This window comes from Ruditapes philippinarum, unplaced genomic scaffold (assembly GCF_026571515.1).
Source record: "Ruditapes philippinarum isolate M1 unplaced genomic scaffold, ASM2657151v2 ctg5305_1_1_1_1, whole genome shotgun sequence".
NCBI classification, from domain to species: domain Eukaryota; kingdom Metazoa; phylum Mollusca; class Bivalvia; order Venerida; family Veneridae; genus Ruditapes; species Ruditapes philippinarum.
The window spans coordinates 1-25,138 of record NW_026857835.1 but is presented as its reverse complement, the minus strand read 5'-3'; the positions used below and the strand labels follow the sequence as shown (position 1 = coordinate 25,138).

Here is a 25,138-nt window from a genome sequence, read left to right as displayed (position 1 = left end):
AGAATACACTCATAAACTCCCAAACATCAAGTAAACATACACACAGTAACAATAACGATATTTGATATTAAAGGCGTGGCTTATTCTATCTTGTAGACTTGCTTACTACAGCAACAATAGCATATATCTGTTTAACAGAAAGTATATGACTGAATAAAAGTTGTCTACACTTTACTGTGTTCATTACTTGATTCTTCAGAATAATACTTAACGAGATAGCATTTTATGAATATCTGACGTATTGGTGTAAGAGTTATATATTGAAGATAGGATATGAATCAGGTTGCTACACAAAGGTCTGTAAAAACTTAATATGTTAGATGCAACATAAAAAAAATCATATATTAACATAAATAAGACCATTCCATGATTGTTTTAACCCTTGATGCTTGCATACTATGCAGTTGTTTCTTGTGATATGTGATATCTAATATTACAATTATAAACAAGTTTTTGTTTTCCGGACTAAGATATTATTATTGAAATTCTATAGAAATGGAAAAATAAAATATAAAAATCACTCCCGAATGTCGTGTAGACAGGTATTCAAAAATTACCAAATATTTGTGTATATTTTTGTCAAGGAAGGAACTGCGGCCGATGCTGTAGACATGGTTGGTCTGTTCAAGCTTTTTAGGTTTTCACAATTGGAAGTTGGCAAGTTTTTGGAAATATGTTATATTCAACTAAAGGATCATCCAGTTGAGGCAGGAAAGGTAAAGAATATTAGAATTTACTAGGGATTTTTCTTTTTATCCTTTTAGACTAAATTCCTGGGTGAGTTGATTGCAAATGAAATAACAATTTTCAGCAAACAATAATGATAACATTTGTTTAATGTTCATAATGTCGTGGTGAACTTCATATGAGCCTTACATTTGAAGTGAAAACGTGTCTAATATTGAAAAGTTAGTTAATAATTAAATATATGATAATGAAAATGCTCAATATATTTCACACAAAAAATATGATAAATATAAGTCATGGGTTGTCCGGAATCTGCAGGTTAACGTATTAGAGTTGGTGAGGAACACTATTTAAAATATAGTTTGATCAGTATGTGGTGTTCCCCAACCATCTATTTTGGGACCATTATTATTTCTAATTTATATAAATGATATGCAGGCTGTTGTTAAAAATAAACTTCTCCTTTATGCAGATGATTCTGCTATTCTTGTTGCAGGTAAAAACAGCTCATCCATTGAAAAGAAACTGACAGATAAACTACATTCTGTCAGTCAATGGTTAATTTATAATAAACTTTTCCTTCACTTAGGCAAAACAGAGACAATATTTTTTGGTTCTAAATATAGGTTATAAACAGGTCCATCTGTTCATGTCAGTTGTAAAGGGACTGATATACAGTCAACTTCTAACGTCAAATGTCTAGGTGCAACACTTGATCAGTCTATCTCCGGTCAATCAATGGCAAGTTCTATTATTAAAAAGGCCAATGCAAGGTTAAAGTTTCTGTATAGAAAACGTGATTATCTCACATTTCACACGAAAAAAACTTCTGGTTATGACCCTCATCCAATGTCATTTTGATTATGCATGTTGTTTCTAGTTTCCTAGGGCTACTTAATACTGGAAGAATAAACTCCAGGTCACACAAAATAAATTAATAAGATTTGTTCTAAATCTTGGTTGAAGGTCCCATATTGAAAATGAACACTTTAAAATTTCAAATTGGCTGCCTGTCCAAAAAAGAGTCGATCAAATTATCCTCTGTAATGTTTTTAAAATAAAACATGGACTTGCCCTGAATATATGGGGGGGACTTTAATCCCTTAGATTCTGTTCATACTTACAGGACCAGGTCATGTGAAAATGGGTGTTATATACTACCTAAGGTCAAAGGTTTCGGATCAAAGTCTTTTACTTACAATGGATGTGTATTGTGGAATAAATTACCCGCTTCTATTAGGATGGAATCTAAATTGTACAATTATAAATTATCTGTTAAACAACATTTACTTAATGGATAATGATCTCTTTTAATGGTGTCTATCATTTAGTCCTAATATTTATTTTGATTCTATCTATCTATCTATCTATCTATCTGTCTGTCTGACTGTCTGTCTGTCTGTCTGTCTGTCTGTCTGTCTGTCTGTCTGTCTTTCTATCTATCTACATTTATTACACAATGGCGCGCGCGCAAACACACATACACACGCGCGCGCTCGCGCACACACACATTTAATTTCTTTTACTTTAGTAAATTAATTTCAGGTACGTGGAACCGCAAACGAAGCACGAACTCAACATGGCATGTGCTCGGGACTTATGAAGCAATTTATGACAACGTCAGAATTTGTAACAAGTGATATGATGCCGATGTTGAAAACAGTTATAAAAGAGAGGGTAAACAACTTTTTGATAACTCAAAAGTGAAATATTCCTAAGATGAATTGATTCATATATGAGTCGATGATTTAAATTTCTTATGTAATATGTAAGAAATCAAATTGTTAATTTTTATAGATGTACATGTACACGCACAGTTATTTTTTATTTCAAGACGTGTTAGATATTATATAAATGTGGATAAAAGTGCAGGGTCCGGAACAGTTTGTAACTTTAAAGTCTGGTTATCAGGCACTAAAATTATTTTTGAATTACAGAAAAGCAAAATAATTAAAGATATGCTTGAGCGAATACTACAAATGGCAGATGATATGAAAAAAGAAGCTGAAAATGTCAGAGATAGGTAATCTTTTTCTTCCTCTCAAATTGTTTCATGTATTACTACACAACTATTGACTAGTGTGTCATCGAATATTATACAGTTATTTCATATGTGATTTGGGAACAGTGTAACTGTTGGCCCGAGGTGGAGGGAATAGTGTTTTGAACAGTTGCCTAAGGCCGTAGGCAGAGGGCAACAGCTCAAAAGACTGTCCCCCACACAGAGGGACAACTGGTTGACTGTTCCCAAATCACATATGAAATAACTGTTTTATCACCTGATCAATTACTGTTTTAACAGTACTTGCAGAAGAAAAAAGGAACAAGAAAATAATTTTTCAAAATTGTTAATAATTAAACTTTCCGAATTTAACAATCTTTTAACTATGTCATGTCACGTCTGGTTTATGGCGTTCAAGGGGGAATCCTCTATCGAGGGAAACATTTGAAACTATTGATCGGTCAACAGTTCGCGGAAGTGGACAGATTAATTATTTCAGAAAACAGTTAAAAAAAATACCAAATTACATTTATATAAGGTATCAGGTAATAAGATGTAATATTTACCGGCAGATGACATATTGACAGAGGCTATAGCCAAAGTCAATATGACTTTCTGCCGGTGAATATCACATCATATTCAATGGCACACTAGTCAATAATTGTTTTATTATATGAATAGGCTATAAGAATTTAAAACATCACAGAAAGTACAACCTTATAAACGAACAACTTTTGCCTGATTCGTTGATTTGCAGGGAAAAGACGCAGTGCAACGACTACGCAAACGCTGAGCATACGAAGTTCATACTCATCATTGCGGTGTAGCCGTTAAGTATAATAGTGAAGTAATGATATTTTAATCGAGAAATATACCCTAAGAACAAAATGCAACAATTATTTATAATGCGCACGCGTATATAACAGTCTACGATAAATGGTCATTGAATATATGAGTCTCAAAATGGGAAAATCCAATTCAGCCAGTGAATATGATACTACACCCAATGAATATGACTTTATAAAAAGTTCTGTTGACTATTGTTTGGACCAATGAGATTGCAGCTATATTTAGATCATATAACGAATAAGCATATGTTCTTCCATTTGTGGTATAAGCTTTAAAACGTATTTGTCAGATAGAGATAGGCGTTTCAGTTGCAGCACAATAAGCTTACTACAATGTGATTTATAAAAATGTCAAGATATGTACTTTACATAACGACCGGTTTAAATTGCTAAAAACTGCTACTTAATCAAAGAAATATTTATTGATACTTGATTGTAATGTTTGAATAGACAGGGCCTGATTTTATAGTAAAAAAGAATGTGCGCCAAACGTACGACTACGATGGAGACAGTCAGGCAGTATGATGGCGGAGTGCGACAGTATGAAGGTGATAGTACGACAGATTGATAATGGCAGTACGACGGCAAGCCCGATACTATGATGGTGATAGTCCATCATACTGTCGTATAATCATCATCGTACTGTCGTATATCCATCATCGTACTGTCGCCTTGCTGTTAAGCATGCTCATAATAAAATATCACCATCGTACCGTACTATCGTATTGTCATCACCGTACTGTCGAACCTTGTCATCGTGTTGTCTTACGGTCACAATCGAACTGTCGTATTTCGCGCGATCCAATCTCGCTGGCTCTAATGGAACAGCGTATATGCCAGTATGTGGTTATCCGAATGTTTTCAGTTGAATGTGTAAAACTGTTGGGGAAATTAAACGGAAACTGAAAATTTCTTCTTTTTTATTTCAAAGTTAAAAGACATAACTCTGTCAAAAATCATCGAATCATGACCAAATTCGAAGTTGACCTGGGCATTCCTATGACATATCCATATTTAAATTGAAGTTGATTGTGTACAACTATTGGGAGGTAACGAAAGCCTAATAGTGTCAAATAAAATATAAAATAAAAATGCATAGGCGTTATACACTTATTCTCACGCGAATTGTGAAATTGATGTCGCTGCACACTCTGAACATATTCGATTCAGAAAAACTTGCTATTTGATAGCTAACGTTCAAAAAGTATATAAGGGAATTTTTTTATCCATAGACTTCATTGATAACACATTCGATACCAAAATTTTATGAGGGAAGCTATTGGAAATGTAATGTTCGAGACTGTCGCAATTTTGGATTATTCGTGTTTGAGCTAGTGTAACCTCAAAAACCTATACAATTTCGGCAAAAAAATAATTTGTGCAGGAGTATGTCTGTCTCCTTATCTGTTTTCAAAGCTTGACCCACTTGAAAAGACTGATCTTTGTCATATGTAGAATGTTTTAGAACTGTCGCCAAAATTTACTGGCATCGGTAATGTACGCGACTTGTAAATTAAGTGCCGCACATAACTGAAAATAACTTAGTAATCTAAGTCGTTTATATGTTTATTTACAATTAAATACTTATGCTACTATAGCCAGACTTATCTTTCTCATGATAAATTCTAAGAATTAACCGAGATTCTATTACTTTGACAGCCTGTGCCAGATGATGACTGAAGCATGTAATGTTCGCTACTTAAAAATTAGTACGTTCTATGCACTATTTCCAAATTAAGGAACTTTTAATAAATGATTTTGATTCACGTTATTACGCCTTTATTCGTGTAATAACGCCTTTCAATTTTCGTTATAACGCCTTAATTTGCGTTATTACCTTAAATTGACAAATATCAAAAAGTCTTCACTAGTTTATGACAAATAGTTTGCATTATAACTGCGCAAATGAAATGATAGTTATTGTAAATGTATATTACATTATTCTATACGAGTTAATTTCTTGAGCAATAAATTCAGATCAATATTTTTCTTCCTTTCTCGCCTTACCAGGCCATTTGATTAGTATACATATGGCACTACATTTACATTATAGTGCGTTTTAATTTGCGGTATTACGCCTTTTGGTTCGCGTTACTACACCTTTTGATTCGTGTTAAATTTTACGCCTTTTGTTTCTCGTAATTATGCCTTTCAATTCGAGTTATAACGCCTATATTCGCGTTACTTCGCCTTAATTCGCATTGCTACGCCTTTTTCCGCGTATTTACGCCTTTTGATTCGCGTTAATTACGCTTTTAATTCGTGTAATATCGCCTTTATTCGCGTTATAACGCCTTTGTATTTTTTCATTTTTTTTACACTATTAGGCTTTCGTAGGAGAAAATTAACGGAAACTGATTTTTTTTATTTTTCCTGTTCAAGAGGGATAACTCAAAAATCATTGAGTCATGACCAAATTCGAACATGGTCTGCGCATTTCTATGACATAACCATATCATAAATTTGAGTTCAATGTGTACATTTTTGAGGAGATCATAAACGGAAACTGAAAATTTCTTCTTTTTTAAAGTAAAAGGGGCATACCTCTGCCAAATTTTCTCGAACCATTACCGATTCGAAATAGACCTGCGCATTCCTTGATGTACCCGTACGTAAAATTTAAGTTGAATTGATACAACCGTTGTGTGAGATAATGAACGGAAACTGAAACTTTCATCAAGGGGCATGATTCTGTCAAAAATCACCAGACCATGACCAAATTGAACTTGACCTGCATTTAACTTATGAATTTTTTACTTGAATGTGTGCAACTGTTGCCAAGATAATGAACGGAAAATGATGATGACGGAATGACGGAACGGGGTAACAATATATGTCCCAGCCATTTAATGGCGAGAGCATAAAAATATTTTGCTTTTAAATATACATGTATATGTATATAGTATATAATATTTTCCTTAGCTGAAGTCTTTACATGTTGTCGTATTATAAGCAAAACCTTAGAGTGATTTTTATTTATGATGTGCATGGTCTTACGAAAAAAAAATTAATTATCAAAATGGCAAAATGAAAATATAAATAGTAAACAATACATAATGATCGTATTCCAAAATTTCTCTTTGCATTTTTTGGAAGGTACCTTGCACTTAGAACACAGTTGCAACAAAACATTGTGGATGTGAACATACGGAATAAAGAAGTTATGGATCAAACAAAATACCTTACAATCGAAAAGAACGAAGCTGAATCAATGGAGCAACAATCTGAAAAAGAAATCACAGAAATGGAAAAAGAAAGACAAGAAACATTAACAGAATTACAAAATATGAAACAAAAGAGAGATGAGTTTTTGGCAAACGCACGTAATTATTAAGGCCTCTTTTTTGAAACCATTCAAACACATTTTATGGGGGGGTGCACCAAAATTTGCAAAATATCAATTAAAAATTATTTTAATTGTTCATTGTTTTCCATTATTTTCTGTGTATTCAACTAAAAACTGCATTTATACATTTAATTGTCCTTATATTTTATTGTATCTTTATTGAAATGACCATGCATGATCTTTTAGATGCTTGTTGATTCGCGCTTGTAACATGTAGATCGTGTTTAAGTCATATCTATTATGCGATGTTCTTATATACAAGTAGCATATGAATACACATTTTGAACATTTATAAAATCCAGACCTTAAGGTTGTAAAACATTTTCGTGAGGTCTAATAATTTAGAGATTGTCATTGATCTGTGGACATTCTGTGCCGGTTTCTGAGATCCCAGATGAGAAAATTTCTTCATTACCTTGGACCGAGTAAACAGATCTGGAGGCGTTCAGTAGTTTTATCAACCAAATTGTATGTGTATGTAGATAGCTTCTATTAAGCATATCGTTTTTGTTTCTTAGTTCCAACTAAAACAGACGATGAGACATGGAAAGATATAATGAACATGGCCGTTCCAAATGTACAACAACAGCTTAGGGCAATCCAGGCTGCGAAAATGCCTCTCCATCTATTTAGACAAGGGATGAGGGTATTAAAATAATTTCTTGTATCATAGTTTGAAGACTTAACTAGTGAAAACGTGTCAGCGTTAAATCGTAAAACAACAGATGCACAGTGCGTTAATTTGTGTGCATGTATTAATTAGTAACCAACATTTACTGTCTGTCTAGAGCATGCCCGTTGATTGGCTATTTTTTTCAGGCGTTTACTTATTTATGTCTTACTATAACCATGGTATATGTATACCATGTGTCATAATCAGTTGAGTTAATACAAACACAAAACTTTAACGATAGAAAAGTCATATTCAGATGCTTGGATATTGGTTATATTTCTGGGGTTAAATATTGTGTCGTCGGGAAAACTTTTGCCTATAATACAAAAGGGAAAGAATATCAAAATACTCGGCTATCTGATTTATACTCTAAAAGCTACGCCACATCGTACAAATCAGATAGTCTCGAGTATCGATGCTCTTTCTATTACTTAACTTTAACATTTTTGGTAAACTATAACTTATGTAAGGTATATGATAAGGCATACATGGGACGCGATAATAAAATATCAACTTGATGCTTCTGCATATTTCTATTCTTAAAAACTTGTAAGAATTCAAATTTCATTGGGTAAGATATTAGCTTCAAGTCAATAATCTACGTCACTAATAAAAAATCTGTATATAACATCGACCTAGATTTTTTCATACATAACATAATGTGTACAGTAAAAACGTTGTATTGAATGTAGGCATACACTGCCTTCAAAGGGCAAGAGAAAACACAAAGGGCAATTGAAAAGGAAGATGATAAACAAAGCAAACTGAATGAACAAATTCGGGAACGTCAAGAAACATCGCTTAAGCGATTGGCACAAATCAAGCGCACAGATTTGAAGATAGGTAAACATAGATCTATATTTCTTGAAAAGTTATTTTCAAAATATCCTTGTATTTGGTTAATATAAGATTGTATGTCATTGCGCCATGTTGTAAATAAAAACATACATGACCTTAACAATTCTTGCACAATATTTAGTGTCATGGAACTTTACTTTGATTCTGGATGAGTACATATTTACAAATAGGGGATAGATAGGATGATACACCGGCAAACATAAGTAAGAATTTGATTATATTCATATATACTTATTTTGCAACCATAAGTTTTGTTAACTTACAAAATGATGTATGAAATACATCTGATTGAATTGTTCAATTTTTTTTGGTTAAAAAATGAACGAATATTACATAATTGCGTTGTGTATATATTTATTAGTTTTTTTAAGTTATCTGAACATAATGTTGGACGCCATCTGCCGTCTGTCTTCAGGTGTCTTTTGTTAAGTCACGTTTCCCTTGCTTGGATTTAAATCAAACTATACGGGTTATCCCCTATCAAAGTTGTTTAAATGGTTTCGGTAGGTTACATATCTACCAACAATGCTGAAATTATGTTCCTGGGGGTCAAAATTGTTCATTAGTTTTCGTGTCATGAAATAATAAATAGCATCACGAGGTATGATCAAAAAGTTCTCAGCCCGATATACTTCTAGCCACTACACTGACATTTACACACGATATGTCGATATCGATATCTTATTGAAGATTACTGACCGAGTTACACGCGGTTTTACACAGATTAAGTAACATAAAACACACTTTGATCAGTAGAAGGTGTGTCATTTAGACCAAATGGAGAAAGTTGAAATCATAGCCGTCATTAAGTACCGCCGAGTACTGGTTATTACTAACACAACAACTGAAGACATAAGGCTTTATTTATATATTTACATCTAATCAAGGGCCATAACTCTTTAATGAAGGGTCTGGTCTGAACATGGCAACAAATTATGCACATCTCATCTTGGTATTAACGGTTCCCATAAAGTTTAATTGAATTGCAAAGAAGTAGCGTGGAAGCATTTATTGCTCTATATGCATACTGTATAATTTATAAAGGGCCATTACTCTGAGTTAGTGTCTGACCGGAACAAAGCGATGATATGCGCATCTCCTCTTGGTAATGAAGGCTCCATAAAGTTTGCCCTATACATAGGAACTCTGGAACAGGACCGCATATTGCAGGGCATAAATCCGAATCCGTTCCTGCTTTACATATTGTTTGTCCGACCTTTGAATATCTTTTCATATTATGCGAGCGGATGGTCTTTATTTATCTAATCTCAATTTAATATAATCTGCTAATTTAAAAATCAGTCAAATTAACTGTATATTGAAAAAAGAAAAGGAGTGACATCCGCCATTTACCGCAACGTTCGGCGTAAATTATCCCCCTTGATATGCTTGATTTTTGTTTTAATATTTCTAGTAATGAATACCAGATGAGTGCCTAAAATATTTATCTATGGATCATGTTTTAATATTTTATTTTCCAGTTAGGCAAAATCAGTTGGACCATATTACTAAAGTGTCTGTTTTCTCCATGACACGAATACGCCCGTTATAATGCCGCCTATACATGTCAACACGTGTAAACAATGAGAGTTGATAAAAAAACGGGAACAAAATTCTGAAAAATAGTAATCAATTGTAGCCCAAGGGGAAAAACTCATGCCAAAAACGTTGCGGCGAATGGCGGATGTCACTCCTTGTCTTTTTTATAATACCGTTAAATTTGACCAGTTTTAAAAGAGACAGATTGGGTTCAATTGATAACATATTTTTTGATGTCATATACTGGGATAATACTAAAAGATATTTAGACGTAGCTGAAACGTTTTTAAAAACCGTTACACGATCGAAAATATGCGCCGCAATCTGCGGTCCCGCTCCGAGTTCCTATGGCCCTATATGCATACTGCATAACTTGATATGCGCTCTCCTCTTGGTATTGAAGGTTCTCATAAAGTTTCGTTGAATTCCAGCCAGTAGTTGCAGAGTATAAGCGCGGGAATGATTATTGCTCTATATGCATACTGCATAACTAATCAAGGGCCATAACTCTGAGTTAAAGGATCTGACCGGAACAAGCCGACGATACATCTCCTCTTGATATTGATGATTCCAAAATCTTATTTGTGTCATTTCTAACGAATGGCCTGACGACAGACGAAATTGCCATGCGACTGTATTAGAATACTGGAGTCATAGAGACGAATTGGCTTTTGAAGACAATATTGTGTTCAAGAGTCAGAAAATAGTAATACCAAAATCTTTAAGACTTGACATGACTAACACAGTGCATGAATGTCATTTTGGTGTAAAAAAAACGACAAGACGGGCTAGAGATATAATATTTTGGCCATCAAAGTCAAAACATATTACAGATTATATGCTTAATTGCCAGATTTGTTGTAAATATAGAGACTCAAATAAAAAGGAACCATTACATCCTCATGACATACCCTAAAAACCATGGCAATATTTATCATGTGATTTATCTACGTGGAATGGTCAAGATTTTATGTTTCTTGTTGACGCTTACAGTCGATATTTTGAGTTCGACTAACACTTAAGTACTTATATCATAAGAAAACTTAAGGTACATCTCAGCAGATTTGATATCTGGGAGAAGTTAAAAACTGACAATGGGGCATGTTTTACTAGTGAACAATTTCAGAACTTCCTTAAACAATGGAACATTAAACATGAAACTTCAAGTCCCACGCATGCAAGTTCAAATAGACTTAGTGAAGTATATGTTAAAATAGCAAAACACATTCTTCAGAATGCTAAGGATGATAATAAAGATCCTTAGTTGACCCTTTTAGAATATAGGAATACACCACGTAAATGTGGACGGTCATCCGCCCAACTTTTGATTGGCACACGACTCAAGTCGCTTCTCCTAACAACAAGCAACTCTTGCCACAAACAGTAAATCATCGTGAAGCAAGAAAAGAAATGGAAAAAATAGCAATTAATAAGCAAGAAGCATTATGATAAAAACGCACACAAAATGAAACCTCTAAAAATCGGAAAAATCTGTCAGAATTCGAAAAGAAAAAATAAGTACTGGGAACCAGCCAATGTTATAATACCTCATGAGCATATTGTGAAAAATGGCCGTTTTCATTGAAAAGCCTCCTGTAACAAGTTCAAAATGCTATGAAACAATGAAAAATACTTCAATACTGATGAAACTTGGCACAAATGTTGCCTAGATCACAGCCTCTGTAACAGCATGCTCAATCTGAAATTTCCTGATACCATGGCAACGGGGGAACGTCTCAAAATTGCGAAAAAATCATTATTTTTCATTTTTTTTTTTCATCAAAACTGATTTCAAAGTGCTGCAACTTCTGAATGGATTGAGATAGAGTTAAAGGCTTTTACGTTACCTTACGATCGACCTGAGGCAATTTGAGCCTTCACATGTTCAAAATTTTCTTTGCGATGAGGTGGACTGCCGCCCCCCTTCACCCCCCCCCCAAACAGAAGGGGGCACATCCCCTTTCTGGCAACTTCTTGATGTACCTTTTTAATGGAGGCGGCGTTGAAAAAGTGATCACTATTTTAGCAACATTTCTCAAACGAAAACAGTGTTTAGGGCCTAAATAGGGAAGTTTTCACTGTTTGAGGCCTTAAAAAGGAGGGGGTCGAAAAGTCGTCAAAACAGGACTATATGAGGTAAAAGGTTATTCTGTAATGCGCACGTCCATTATCTTTCCGCCACTTATAAACTTGGAACATTCAGTGGTCATTAAATGATAGAACTAGCAACACGTGTCTGTGTTAAATATTACAAGTCCACGTTCTGTGTACTTATTAATATACAACACAGTTGAAGCACCCTGGCTCATCCCCTCCGAAGAAATTCAAGAGGGTGCCATCTGCAGGGAAGATGATAGCTTCAGCTTTTTGTTATAGTCAGGGGATAATCATGATTGACTATCTTGAGCAAGGTCGCACTATAAACGGTACGTACTGTGCAGACGAATTGAGACATCTGCGTCAAGAAAGTGGTCGTAAAAGAAGGAGCAAACTGACTCGAGGCATTCTGCTCCTGCTAGACAATGCGCCAGCTCACACATCCAAAGTTGCAATGACTGCTGCAGCTGACTGCGGCTTTGAAATTTTCCTGATCCCCCATATTCTCCGGGCTTGGCCCCCTCTGACTTCTACCTGTTTCCGAAGCTGAAAACCAAGCTTCGTGGTTGACGTTTTGGAAGCAATGACGTTGTCATGGAGGCGGTGGTCAATGAGTTCTTTGAGGACCAAAATAGAAGTTCTATTCAAGTGAGAGCAAAGGTGGGCAAAGTGCTTTGAGTACAAAAGGTCTAATAGCTTGTCCTATTTCTTAATATTTACAATTCAATGATTAAATCAACAAACGCCATAAATATAAATAATACGATTTAAAGCGACTTGTATCCTTCGGCCGTTTTTTAAAAAATTGGGGACAAATCCTGTTAAAATGTGATCTAGGTACTTTCTTTTAACTAATTAAGTACGTATGCCATAAAACTTTGCATAAACTTTGATATAAAAATGTTACAAAACGTTTTCTCAACTCAACAACACAGTTATTCAAATTAAAAATAGCACTCCGCAGCTTTCCTGCATTTAAGTGAGCTGCTATTTTGCCATTTGAGGATCACAAAACTATGGTGTCTTATATGTGCCATTTCGTTATTTTGTTTGGTTGTGGTTGTTACAAGTAGCAAACCTTGAAGGAAGGACATATTGAGAAACAGATATTTTTTTTTATTTTGTCACACACTTTTTTTTTACCTTTTTTCAGTATTTGTGAATAGGCCCTTCAACCGCGACAACACAAAAAAAGATAAAATGAGGGAGGGAAGGTTATTTGTTCCATGTGTCACAGGTGAGAAAATTGTGCAGCCTGACCGGATATTGAACCCGGGACCCTTGGAATACCATACCGTGGCTCTACCGACTGAGCTTTCCGGCCGCTTACACATCATCTCCCCTATATAGTGAACAGTTCTGAACCGTGACATACTCCCTTGCTTTATTGAAATTCATCCTCGAATTTCACAGAGTTACAGAGAGATGTAAATTAAAATCTGAGCTATATTAAGTCACGGCCCCAAGTTGGGCACAAAATGTCACATGGTGAGAAGAATGTGCAGCCTGACCGGGACCGCGGATCTATCGACTGAGATTTCCGGCCTCTTGTACATTTTCTCCCCTTAATAGTAAAGTTCTTAAGCGTGATATACTTTCCTGCTATATTGAAATTGATCCTCAAAATTGCAAAGCAATGTGAATTTAACTCTGAGCTATATTCAGTCACAGCCCCAAGTTGGGCACCAAATGTTACAGGTTGAGAAGAATGTGCAGCCTGACAGGGACTCGAACCTAGGACCCTCAGAATACCGTTCCGCAGCTCTTACAGACTGACCTATCGAAGGGCTTACACATCTTCTCCCCTGAACCGTGACACAGTAAATATAATATTACATCAAGGACAAGTTTGCCTTTTTTGAAAACACGTTAAATACCAAATAAAAGGTAAAGGGGAAAGGACTTGTTTATAATAGTGTCACCACTATTGAAAGGGCCAGCCATTTCGGACTTATGAGACACCTTATGCTTGCACACCATGTACCTCCCAATTCCTACCACTATGTTAGGTGCCAGGCGGATAGAAATTTGTTACCATTCGTTTTAACTACCTAGCAGCTCAAGAAGCGGCCATTTTGGAACGAGTCCCACGATAAACATTCAATTACGCTCCCCCTGGGGTTTTGAACCTTATACCTTACGATCTGAAGGCAGACACCTTAACCTCTAGGCCAACGGTACCAAATAAATCTACACACTTAAATATGTTTTATACCCCTCTGGTGAAAATCTTGGATCCACATCATTCTGTAAACATTTAATTTCTATAATTCAATAGTTGTTTTCTATATATACAGGAACAGTCTTTTATAGTGTTTTCATTGTCACCAATATCTCTCATACAAGTTAATCAATTTGTATAATTATATGCAGCAAGATTAAAAATGTTTAATACATATAAAAACTTAATAATTTTAGTCCAGTTTGATTTAATATATTATATTTAGAATTATCACAAGATTCTTAAGTCTTACCAATTGGTAATTATGTAACAGTGTGAGAACAATGTGCAGCCTGACCAAGACTCAAACCCAGGACAGTTAGAATACCTTACTACAGCTCTACCGACTGAGCTATTAAGCTGCTTACACATCAACTCCTCTAGATAGTGATAATTACTTCTCCGCTATATTGAAGTTTGTCCTCAAATTTCAAAGGGTAATACAGAACTATGTGAATTGAGCTCTTAGCTATATGCAGTCAAGGCAACAAGTTGGGTGCCAATTGTAACAGGGTGAGAAAAAATGTGCAGCCTGACTGGGATTCGAATCCGGGACCCTCAAAGAACTCTACCTTATTCGACCGACTGAGTTATTGGCCACTTACACATTTTCTCCCCTAAACAGTGAACAGTTATGAACCATGACATTATCCTACTAATTAGATACAAATACTATGTATTTAAAACCTTTAAAAACTGTAAAGAATTATATCTTACTAACAAAACTCAGATTTTTAACAAATCAAAGTCATTAAAATAAATAATGTCTTATGAAGAAACATAATTACACTTAAGAATTAAAAAATCATTTTAAATAGTTCTTTCTTAACATATGTTTGTTGATGTTTTGAAATTTACCAAGTTATGTTAAAATTTGAAATAATATAACTTAAATATATAAATTTATTCATTCATCTTCGGCTTTTCTTTTCTGATGTAAAGTCCCATGAATGGTTCAGTTTATATTTTGAATCATTTAGCCACGGGCAAGCATAATGTCTGTGAGTGATAAATATTTGTAGTCAACTATTTTCTTATCAACAAACCAATATAGGTATTTACATTGTCTATGGAATTTAAGTGAAATATGACTTTCATCACCATCAGGTACATTTGATTTATTTTCAATAAAATATTTAGATTGTGTTGAACATCATCAGATCAGTTTTCAAGCATCATGGCTTTGATTTGACATAAATAGTATTTTATTTTCCTGAGTCCTGAAGATCTTAATGTTGAAATCTTAACTGATAATCTCGGTTTGAATGAATAAATATAAAATTCCTAGACGCAGCAACTAGAAGAACCAAGTTTATAAGGTAAATCAAGCCAGTCTACAAATAATATTTCTATGCATATTCATCATTCCTGGACCTCCATCTATTTGATGAACTTCTTAAACTGGTAAATTTTCCATCTTATTCTATTCAATTTATTTAAATATAAAAGATATATTTTTATGTTTATATACATAATGACTAAGGTAGACAGATAAGAACAAACAAATTAGTAAACATGAGTTACATCCCTTAAAATGAAGAAAAAACTGAGAACCAAAAGAAATTGCCATGAACAGAAAAATTAAAAACATTTGACTTATTTTGGCAGTGATTTAACAGTAAGTCATAAAATATACAATTTCTCTATTAGCTCAACCTCCTTTTTTCTAGCTTCCATTTTCTCTCTTATTTAGCTATATGTATCATATTTTCTGTTAATATAATCATCTATGAAATTGCGTTAAGTCGACAAGTTATATTGTATCATAGTATAGTGTTGTGTTGTGTAGCATAAAGCCCCATTTACACTGTCCCGGTAATGGCCATGGTATCGATACGGTGTCTTAAGCCAGTGGAACCGGGTTGTGCCGTTGTCGTTTTACTGAAAAATTAAATTGCGATTACACATCCCCGACAGAGCCCAGGTGTATTCCCGGTTCAGTTCAGTAATACAGCACCGGGTATATACAATAAGTGCCAACGCTAACCTTGTGTATTTCCGGTTGATCCCAGTGGAAACCCAACTGGACAAGGTCCAACCCGACCACCAGCCGGACTGTTAGAAAAGCTCACCTCAGAAGAAAAAGCAGAGACGGGTCCCTCTTCTTCTCACAGATGAGCAGGAGGAGGCCATAGCTGACTAGCTTGAATCAAACGAATTTTTAACAAAATGATCCAAAGTAGCACTTCAAGTGTATATATTCATGTTCTTTAAATTGCGTGTCATCGACATGGAGTGGTGACGTCACCATGTATTGCCGTTGTATAACCGGGACTTGCCAGCAATATACGGGACATTAAAGGGTCCAACCGAAGCAGTGTCGTCAATAACAGCAATGTACTAATTTTCTACCTGAGCTGTTTTTTACTGTGGTGACATCGTCTCATCACCGGGGCTTTGCCATGTGGACATTGGTTAACACGCAACCCTGTTTACTACGGTTTGTCACGGTATGAATGCGGTATAAATACGGAGTTCCCCGGCGTTTCCCGGTGCCAAGCCGATAGAACACTATTTTTAGCTTACCTCCCGGTGAGTGCCTGTGAGCCCTGGTTGTAGTAAACATTTTAATTCAACTGTAGTGATCTCCCGGTTTGTTCCGGTTCACCACGGTTTGTCCCCGTACTTCACGGAATCGCTACAGCCCAATGCCGGTTAAACAGTTATGTTGAAGTTAAACAGTTATGTTGAAATATCTGAATTAAAAGTTTTGTTTTTAGCTCGACTTTAAAAAAAAGGGGAGGTATTGTAATAGTCCTGGCGGCGTTGCCGTCCGCAAATTTGTCCCTTGATCATGACTTTTTTATGTTCTTGGTGTATTGTCTTCATCCTTGGCCACAACAACAACCTTTGGGACAATACCTTTTAATAGACCACGCCAACCTTGGCCTTCGTCCATAAATGACACTGACCTTCAATGTCAAATGTCCAAATATTGCTTGTTCTTGCTATTATTTTAACTGTTATTTTTGAATGGATTGTCTTCGGTCGAACCAGCCGGACAGCCGAACCTCTGTATGCATTGTAGGCATTGTAGGTCAAGCAGTTTTATTCCAGAAAGCATTGGCATCGGTATATATATATATTTAATAGATTGACATAGCTAGATAAGGAGGACATATGTGCATGTATTTCATGTTTTATAAGTGTGTTTATAGTTTATTCTTACATTTTTGTTGTAGCACTGGGGATAAAATTGGTCCTGTTGCGAGATGAGTCATGACGACCCTTATTTATTTTGAAGTCGGTAGAACGTTTTTGTTCTCAGGTGAGCGCTTATAAACCAATGTTCTCTTTTTTTATTTCAGCAACCATGGGCGACGTAAAAGGTCTATTGGAGGCTCTGAAACTGTTGTCACAAGTAGATAAAATGTTTAATGAAATAATACTGTTTTGGGACAACATGTCAGTTTTCCTGAAAAGGCTCTATTACAAAACTGGAGCGGGCAAAAGTTTTCTGAACGCATTAAAGACAAAGCAGTACGCCAGAATGTTTGAAGATACGATTTCAAAAGCAGAAGCAGTAATATATATTTTTTATAAAACTATGCAGTTGATATTTAAAAAAAATGATCTATTTTCTGCATTAATTTAAGATATTCTCACTGACATAATACATGCAACCGTCAATCATTAATAAAAGTTGAAAAATAAGAGCAATCCAGTGTCATTATAAACATATATGATTTTTTTAGAATTCAGACAAATGGGAGTCCATCTCAAGATATAGCAAAAAGTCAAAGTAGAACTTTTGCATTTTTACTCTAAGCGTAATTAATTTATTTTATCAAGCACAGTTATTTTTGAGTCTGTTAAAATATTCAAAACAGCCAAATAATTATTATTAATTCTTATTATAAAATCATTTTTATGAGGTATTTTTTTAGGAATGGGGAAAATTTTCGAGCAATCTGTAGAGAATATGCTAGGCAAACAGACCAAGATACAAGGATGGTATATAAATTTCTATCAACACCTGTTGACCTGATGGATGACCCAGAAAGGCAGTCAAGGATCGGTCAACTTACATACGAAATTGAACAAAACATGCTCCAACTTGAACTCTAGAGATTCAATGGAGAATCAAAGACATTTGTTACTCTTATTTCCTTTAAATTTGTACTAATGACAGTCGTTACTATCTTATTTGCGATATATTTATTTTAACTAGTTGCCATTCATAGATAAAGACATGTGCACTCATGTTATATTTTCATGAATTTTGGTGAATCCAAAATGACGCGGATAAATATGAAAACTACTCACAAAGTAAAGTCAGCCTTGAAACAAAATAATCCACTATTAATTGGAAAAAAACCAGCCACAAATCATGTCACAAATAAACAAATCTGCTTATTTTCTTGTCTATACTTATCATATAACAACAGCATTATTAAGAATATTCCGATTTAAGAATTACTGTGACTTAAATCCGTACGTATCTTTTTTTTATTTTTTGTGTCTGCGTTCGTGTGTGTGCGTTGGTGGGTGCGTGAGTGGGTGATTATTCTTGTAACATTGTTAAAATGCATGACATTTAACTTTCTATCATTTCATATCTAAACCTTTGTTAACATGCACCTTTAGAAAAAGGACAATTTTATTTTAACATATGCTCTTATTTTCATATAAAATGTGCATTGAAATTTGTTTACACCTAGCTGTGAATCTATTATTTAAAATAATTGAACATGCATGTTTCACATGATTTAATATGAAAAGAGTAAATATTTACTTGATGTCTTCTTGAAAGAACAAAATATATGGTTATCATGATTCAATATGAAAAAAACTAGTAACTATTTTATTGATTCAATAATTGAAAATGTTTCTTGAAAGAACAAATTCTATTTTAATCAGATTGACAAAATTTAGTTTTATTCTACTTTAAAGAAAAAAGCATGTTCATAGCAAGAGAAAAACGCATCAAATGAACATTACCTTATTGCTTAATGTAGTTTCTTGTGTGTTGATTATTGTCATTTATATACATATATATTGTAAACGGTATTAGGTAGAATTAAAAGATATATAAATATACTCGAGATACGTACAGCTTGTTTGTGGTACTTCAACTTCGGATCACTCTAAATGTCATATTGTTTTATACAAATGTACTTCATATGCAGTACAAGCTTATGCTAGTGGTTTTATGAGGTTCTATTATCAATTGTCGAAAACAATACTGATTTCTATAGGACAATTTCACAGTTGTCAAATCAATATTGGACAAGAGCCGAGTCTGATGTAGTTTCTGCAGCTGAGTAAGACTCCACTAGAGTAAGTGTGGTTCTCAGCAATGTATAATGACCTCTTTTCAGCTAACCACTATTTTTTGACATTTTGACAGAGACTGTTTCCAGTTTTAGAAGGATTTAATATGGAATTTTTACTCTGAAAAAAGAATATAATGCTAGATGCAGTACGAAATGCGTTAGGTTAAGATTTTTTGGACTCGAGGATCTGCATTTGGTATGGATTTTTCAGACTTTAAGAATTAGAACGATGTTTAATTGATAAGATTGAATCCAATAATGATATTCTATTGGAACATCGCGTGGTGCAGATTTTTGTTTTGTTTTTATAAGGTGTAAAAAATATATGATAAAAGCAACATATAGATAATGTGATTGTGGTTTATTAATGGATATGACAAACAAAATCAATGCCTGCTTTTAAGTTTTAATGAAACAAGTGTCTATATTCCATCCAAAATAAAAGTAAGTTACATCTCTCTTGGGTGTACCTACCCATTTATATTTGAATGATCTAAATGGAACATCATTTTTAGTATACTATTTAGTATCATATTTCAGTTTAAGTATAAACTTTATTTTTTATCTCAAATCACACGGTCTTATCTCAAATTCGACTTGCAAAGCATTATTATGTATCGTCATCCATTGAAGTATGGACTTAAGTTTTCACAAACACTAATGTTATGACATTTATTCGACGTAAACAGTCAAGTTTTTGTAATGATACCCCCGCTGCTTGATGGCGAATCTCATTTGAATTCATTATCATTGAATATGTTATCAATTAATTGTGTCAGTAGAAAATCTTGGCAAATGTAAAATGTTTTTTGTGAACTTTGAAGTCCCGCCTTGCTTCTCCAGAAAAGTTGTAATGCATATTAAAAGTTGTTAGTTTCTTATATTTCCAGTTTCTTATGTATCCAGGGGAGTGAGAAGAATAAACAATTATCAGGTTATAATAATTTTAGAATATTCCAAACCTAGGACACTCGGTTCTATCGCCAAGGCTCGTGTTGGAATTTCCCTATCCTATAACAATTCTTATAGTCACATCTATATAATAGACATGTTCTTTTTTTACGTTTAAATTTAAATAAAGCAGAGTACAGACTAGCCTTCATGTACGTATTTAAATAGCACCCTTATATGCTTTGCCATTATCACGAGCTTGTATTAAATGAAATTGAACCATCGGAAAGGTCACGATGAGCAGCAGAACCTACCAGAGAAAACCGTGTTGGTATTAAGGCAGGCCCCCTCAGCTCCCTCCTGACTTTCTTCTAAGAGCGAGTTAAATGACTTGCATGTTTACTTCCCCGAAGGAAAGGGAGTGATCAATTCAAGTAGCCATTGTACAACGAAAGTGTAGGAAATAGCTTATAGCTTATCTTACTGATAGACATTGCAAACTTATTCCAACTTTTAAAACTTATTGCATCGAATTTTTGAAACAGTACATCGTTAATCTAGCACAACACAATTCGCAAAACATTACATATTTTGAAAAAAATAGTGTTTATAAAAGATTGTGTCGACCACAACATGACTCTAACTTGTCACAGAAGCATGGCCTATAACGACGATGTGTATTGCTATGACTTGACGAGCCCGTAATAATGGTAAAGTATCAATTAAAGTTCCACACCAAAGAGTGTGTTTCTACTGTAAATTTTTGGACATATGTGGTGGAAGAAGTCCTACTGACATGAATATTGGAGCACCGCACAACACTGAATTCTAACATAGATTTTAATCCCATTAGACTGATTATTACTGGCATTGTTTTCTTTTACTTTATAAGTATAATATGTTTTATCTGATGGAAGACTGTTCACTTTCTCTTTCATTAATAAAATATTATTTTATGGAAGACTTGAAGGTAGAAAGTCCAAAATACCAGTAAGATAACTACAAAGGTCACAATAGATTAGCAAGTTGATATTTTTATATATATTTTTGAATTTCGACAAATGCATCAAATGCATAAACCCAACATGTAAATATCTCTCGTCGGTCGACGTTACTGGGAATAAGAAATAAGTCCATCTTACACAGAACACACGGTTTAAACGGTTGACCACCCGTGTAAACCGTACATACAACCGAAATTACCGTGAGTTTAACTGAGTTACACTTGGGCTATTCGTGAAAGCTGTGTATGATTTTTAAAACTTTAAAAAAACTGGTACGGATGAAATGTCCGTGTATGATCGTATAAACGACCGAAAGAGACTGTGTGAGACCGTACGAGACCGTATATACAATCGTATACACTCGAGTGAACCCAACCGTGCCAAGATTGTATATAAATCGTATGGAATCGTTCGAGACCGTCCCCAAGTCCAACATCCAACACCCGATTAACGTCTGAATGACACACGATCACGGTAACTATGATTAACTCGAATGCACACACGCTTTCATACGATCGCCATACGACCAATAAGGTTCAAGTACGAATCACACATGGCAGACACGGTATAGTACGGGTATACACGGTCATATTCATATATCTTCGTGTTTTACAACCATTTAATATTGCGAAAATCAATGCAAGATGCATATCAGCAATTAATATTAGTAGTGGATATGGTTCATATACTGGACAAAAAATCGAATGGTTATCTTCAAGATTTCAGAAAGAGAAAAAATACGTAGTCTAAAACAGAAAGAACATTCTTTAATGTGCAAAACAAATCTTTATAATATCTGTATTGGTTTTCCAGAAATAGGTAATGTGGCAATAATTTTCGAACACCCCTGCTTTGTTTATGTGTTCCTTCTATAGTTTAAAAAATGAAACAATTGGTTTCAGAAATAAAAGTGAAATCTTTGAGGCCTTTTCCTTTGCAACCAAAAACCCTTTGCATGTGCCTCATTGAGGAAGTTGCATGCCAATGTGAAACATACTACTGCCCATGATGCCGTGCCAACATGACACACACAAAAATGCACCACAATTTGACAATTGGCCTCTGAGACCTTAGCCATAGAAAGGGGGACCTGGGCGTGCAACACATCGTCTATTTATATTGGAAATTTGGCTAGGCTAATTGAACATCCCATCATCATTTACTCCGTAAACAAAATGTTTTACAAACATTTGACCCTTGACCTCTAAGTGTGACATTGACCTTGAAGCGAGAATCTGTGTGATTCCCAAGACATCTGGTAAAAGTGAACATTTTTGCCAGGTTATGTGAAAATCCAATCATCAGTGAATGACTTATATTCGAGGCAAGATACATTTTACCAAAATTTGACCTTTGACCTCTAAGTGTGACATTGACCTATTGGCCTTGGACCTTCAAACTTTATATGTAAATGCACCTTCACGAGTTCTACCTACCACATCCATTATCCTGTTTAATGGTCAAAAGGTCAAGGTAACTATGACCAACAAGGGCAAACATATAATCTAAGTGCTTTGACCTAAAGCATTTAAACTTTCTAATATATACACACTTTGGTTCGGTACTGTGACATTGACCTTTGATTTTGGTACTTTAAAATATGTGTGGCAGGCAGTACTTACCATGTCGCATCATCATATGCTGTTTGAAGGTTGTTGGTGTTATCTGTTTGATAATATATATAAATAACAATTAAAGAGACTCGGATACATTGTACATTTGTTAATGAGACAGGAGCAGGCACGGGCGAACTTTGTTCCAGGCATACATCTATAATTAAACTTGTCAGTTGATCGTTATTCATCGTCATGTTGTAAGATAAACTATAATTGATATATGTTGTTTGGATTGTGACTTGTCTGTCGAATTTGGTCGGACACATTGATTGATGGATTCCCTTTTATATATGTTTAAACAGATTATATCAACAATCTTACAACAGCATACGTGGGTGCGCTATGGTAATAAGTCATATCTACAATTCGCGTATTTTTAAATGCGAAACACAAATGTCATTGACTGTTCAAGTTTTGAGTTTTTTTTAGATTAATCTCATTATTGTCAATGAGTTCAGCATGATTGAAATATTTATTGCGAATACATGTATATATTAGTACGCTACCACTATGACGTTTAGCAATTTTATTAAATTTGAGGTGCGGACATTAACAAAAGTTGTATATATCAACATAAGAATAATATCATAATTGATCAGAAAAGAAAAAGATCACTGGCAATTATAAATGAGGATAGTCCATTAATGTTCCACTGAAAACGTTCTCTGTTCGTCTTCCTAGCCTTGTAGGATACCGGTTTCTCCACTGGATGGCAGACCACTCGGTGCAGATATCTGCATCACCACGGAGTTTGATATAGCGGTAGTTACCAGAGTAGGTTCAGTAGTACCATCTATATATACATAAGATGGAGGGATTTGAAATAATTTGGCACAAACGTTCACCATCGTAAGAAGAAGTGCCCGGTATACAGACACATCTCTTATCTTGAATCATAAAGGTCAATGTCAAGTAAGGGTCAACACCAAATGTTGACATTTCAGACGAAGGCTTATGTCCAAATGTGAATTGTGTTAAAACATCGAGGCTTTTGCTTAAATAATAAAGAAGTTAAAACAAATTAGTTATAATCTCTCTAAGTGACCTTGACCTTCAACTCAGGGATGTGGCTGTATATTGCGACACATCGTCTCGTGATGGTGAACATTTGTGCCAAGTTATTTCAAAACCCACTCATTCATATAGAAGTGGACGTTTAACCTCTTGAGCCAATTCATTCAAGTCTTTGTTTCTGTTCTTCGAAATGGAATACATTTAATTTCGTTGACAACAAATTACGTCTTGTATATCAGCATTTGTACCGAAATCTTGACTATCAAATAGTTCTAGTAAATAGAACATTACGTCAGGTTTTCCATAATTGAGCTCATTATTCTTTTGGGGTCTAATCGCGTTAGTATTCCAGTTTTGAGCAATTCGATCAAGGTGTGGTTGAATTAGATCCATGAAGCAAAATAACAGAATGGACTGGGTCGAGGTCATCATATCGTCCAGAATCACGCAAGTCTTTTAAGAAGCTCAACCACCACTGTAAACCTTGTTGTCGCAAAGAGCCCCACCAACGTTCATTTCGCTGATTGGAAGTACTTTACCAGTTATAACACTTCAAACTTGGTTTCAAATACACCGAGATTCTAGGATTTTTATTATATAGACATGAGGTTTTGTTATCAATGCGGCAATTATATAGATTCCTAAAGAAGTTTAACCTAAAACGTCGGGGTTTACAACCCTACAGGCATTGATACCATTCACAAAGAGCTGAATACTTGTGGACAAACTATGGGTTATAGGTTATTGTGGCAACGGCTTCAAATTAATCATAATGTGAAGACAACTCATCAGGAAGTTATGGGGGTAATGAAGATTTTGGATCGTGAGGGCACTCTTCTGATCTGAGAAGAACCCATCGTCTCAAAAGGCGTGTTTATTGTGCGAAAGGTCCAAACTATATTTGGCATTTAGATGGTTATTGCAAGTTAAAACCCTTTGGATTTTGTATCCATGGTATTATTGATAGATTAAGTAGGAGACTGATCTGGCTAGAGTATCGGATAAAACAATAATCCAATACCTCATTTCAAAATAGTATTTTTAAATTCCCTGAAGTCAAGTCAAG

At 34.7% G+C, this 25,138-nt stretch overlaps 1 protein-coding gene across 1 annotated transcript; it reads left to right on the top strand.

Annotated features, from left to right (window-relative positions):
* Positions 1–527: 527 nt before the first annotated feature.
* On the top strand, positions 528–17,794 carry LOC132751184 (uncharacterized; the record flags this gene model as incomplete). Its single annotated transcript, XM_060741321.1, has 7 exons — positions 528–716; positions 2,233–2,364; positions 2,625–2,710; positions 6,634–6,860; positions 7,402–7,529; positions 8,249–8,399; positions 17,580–17,794. Coding segments are annotated over exons 1-7 (1,128 nt in total), but the record flags the coding sequence as incomplete, so codon positions are not given.
* Positions 17,795–25,138: the final 7,344 nt, after the last annotated feature.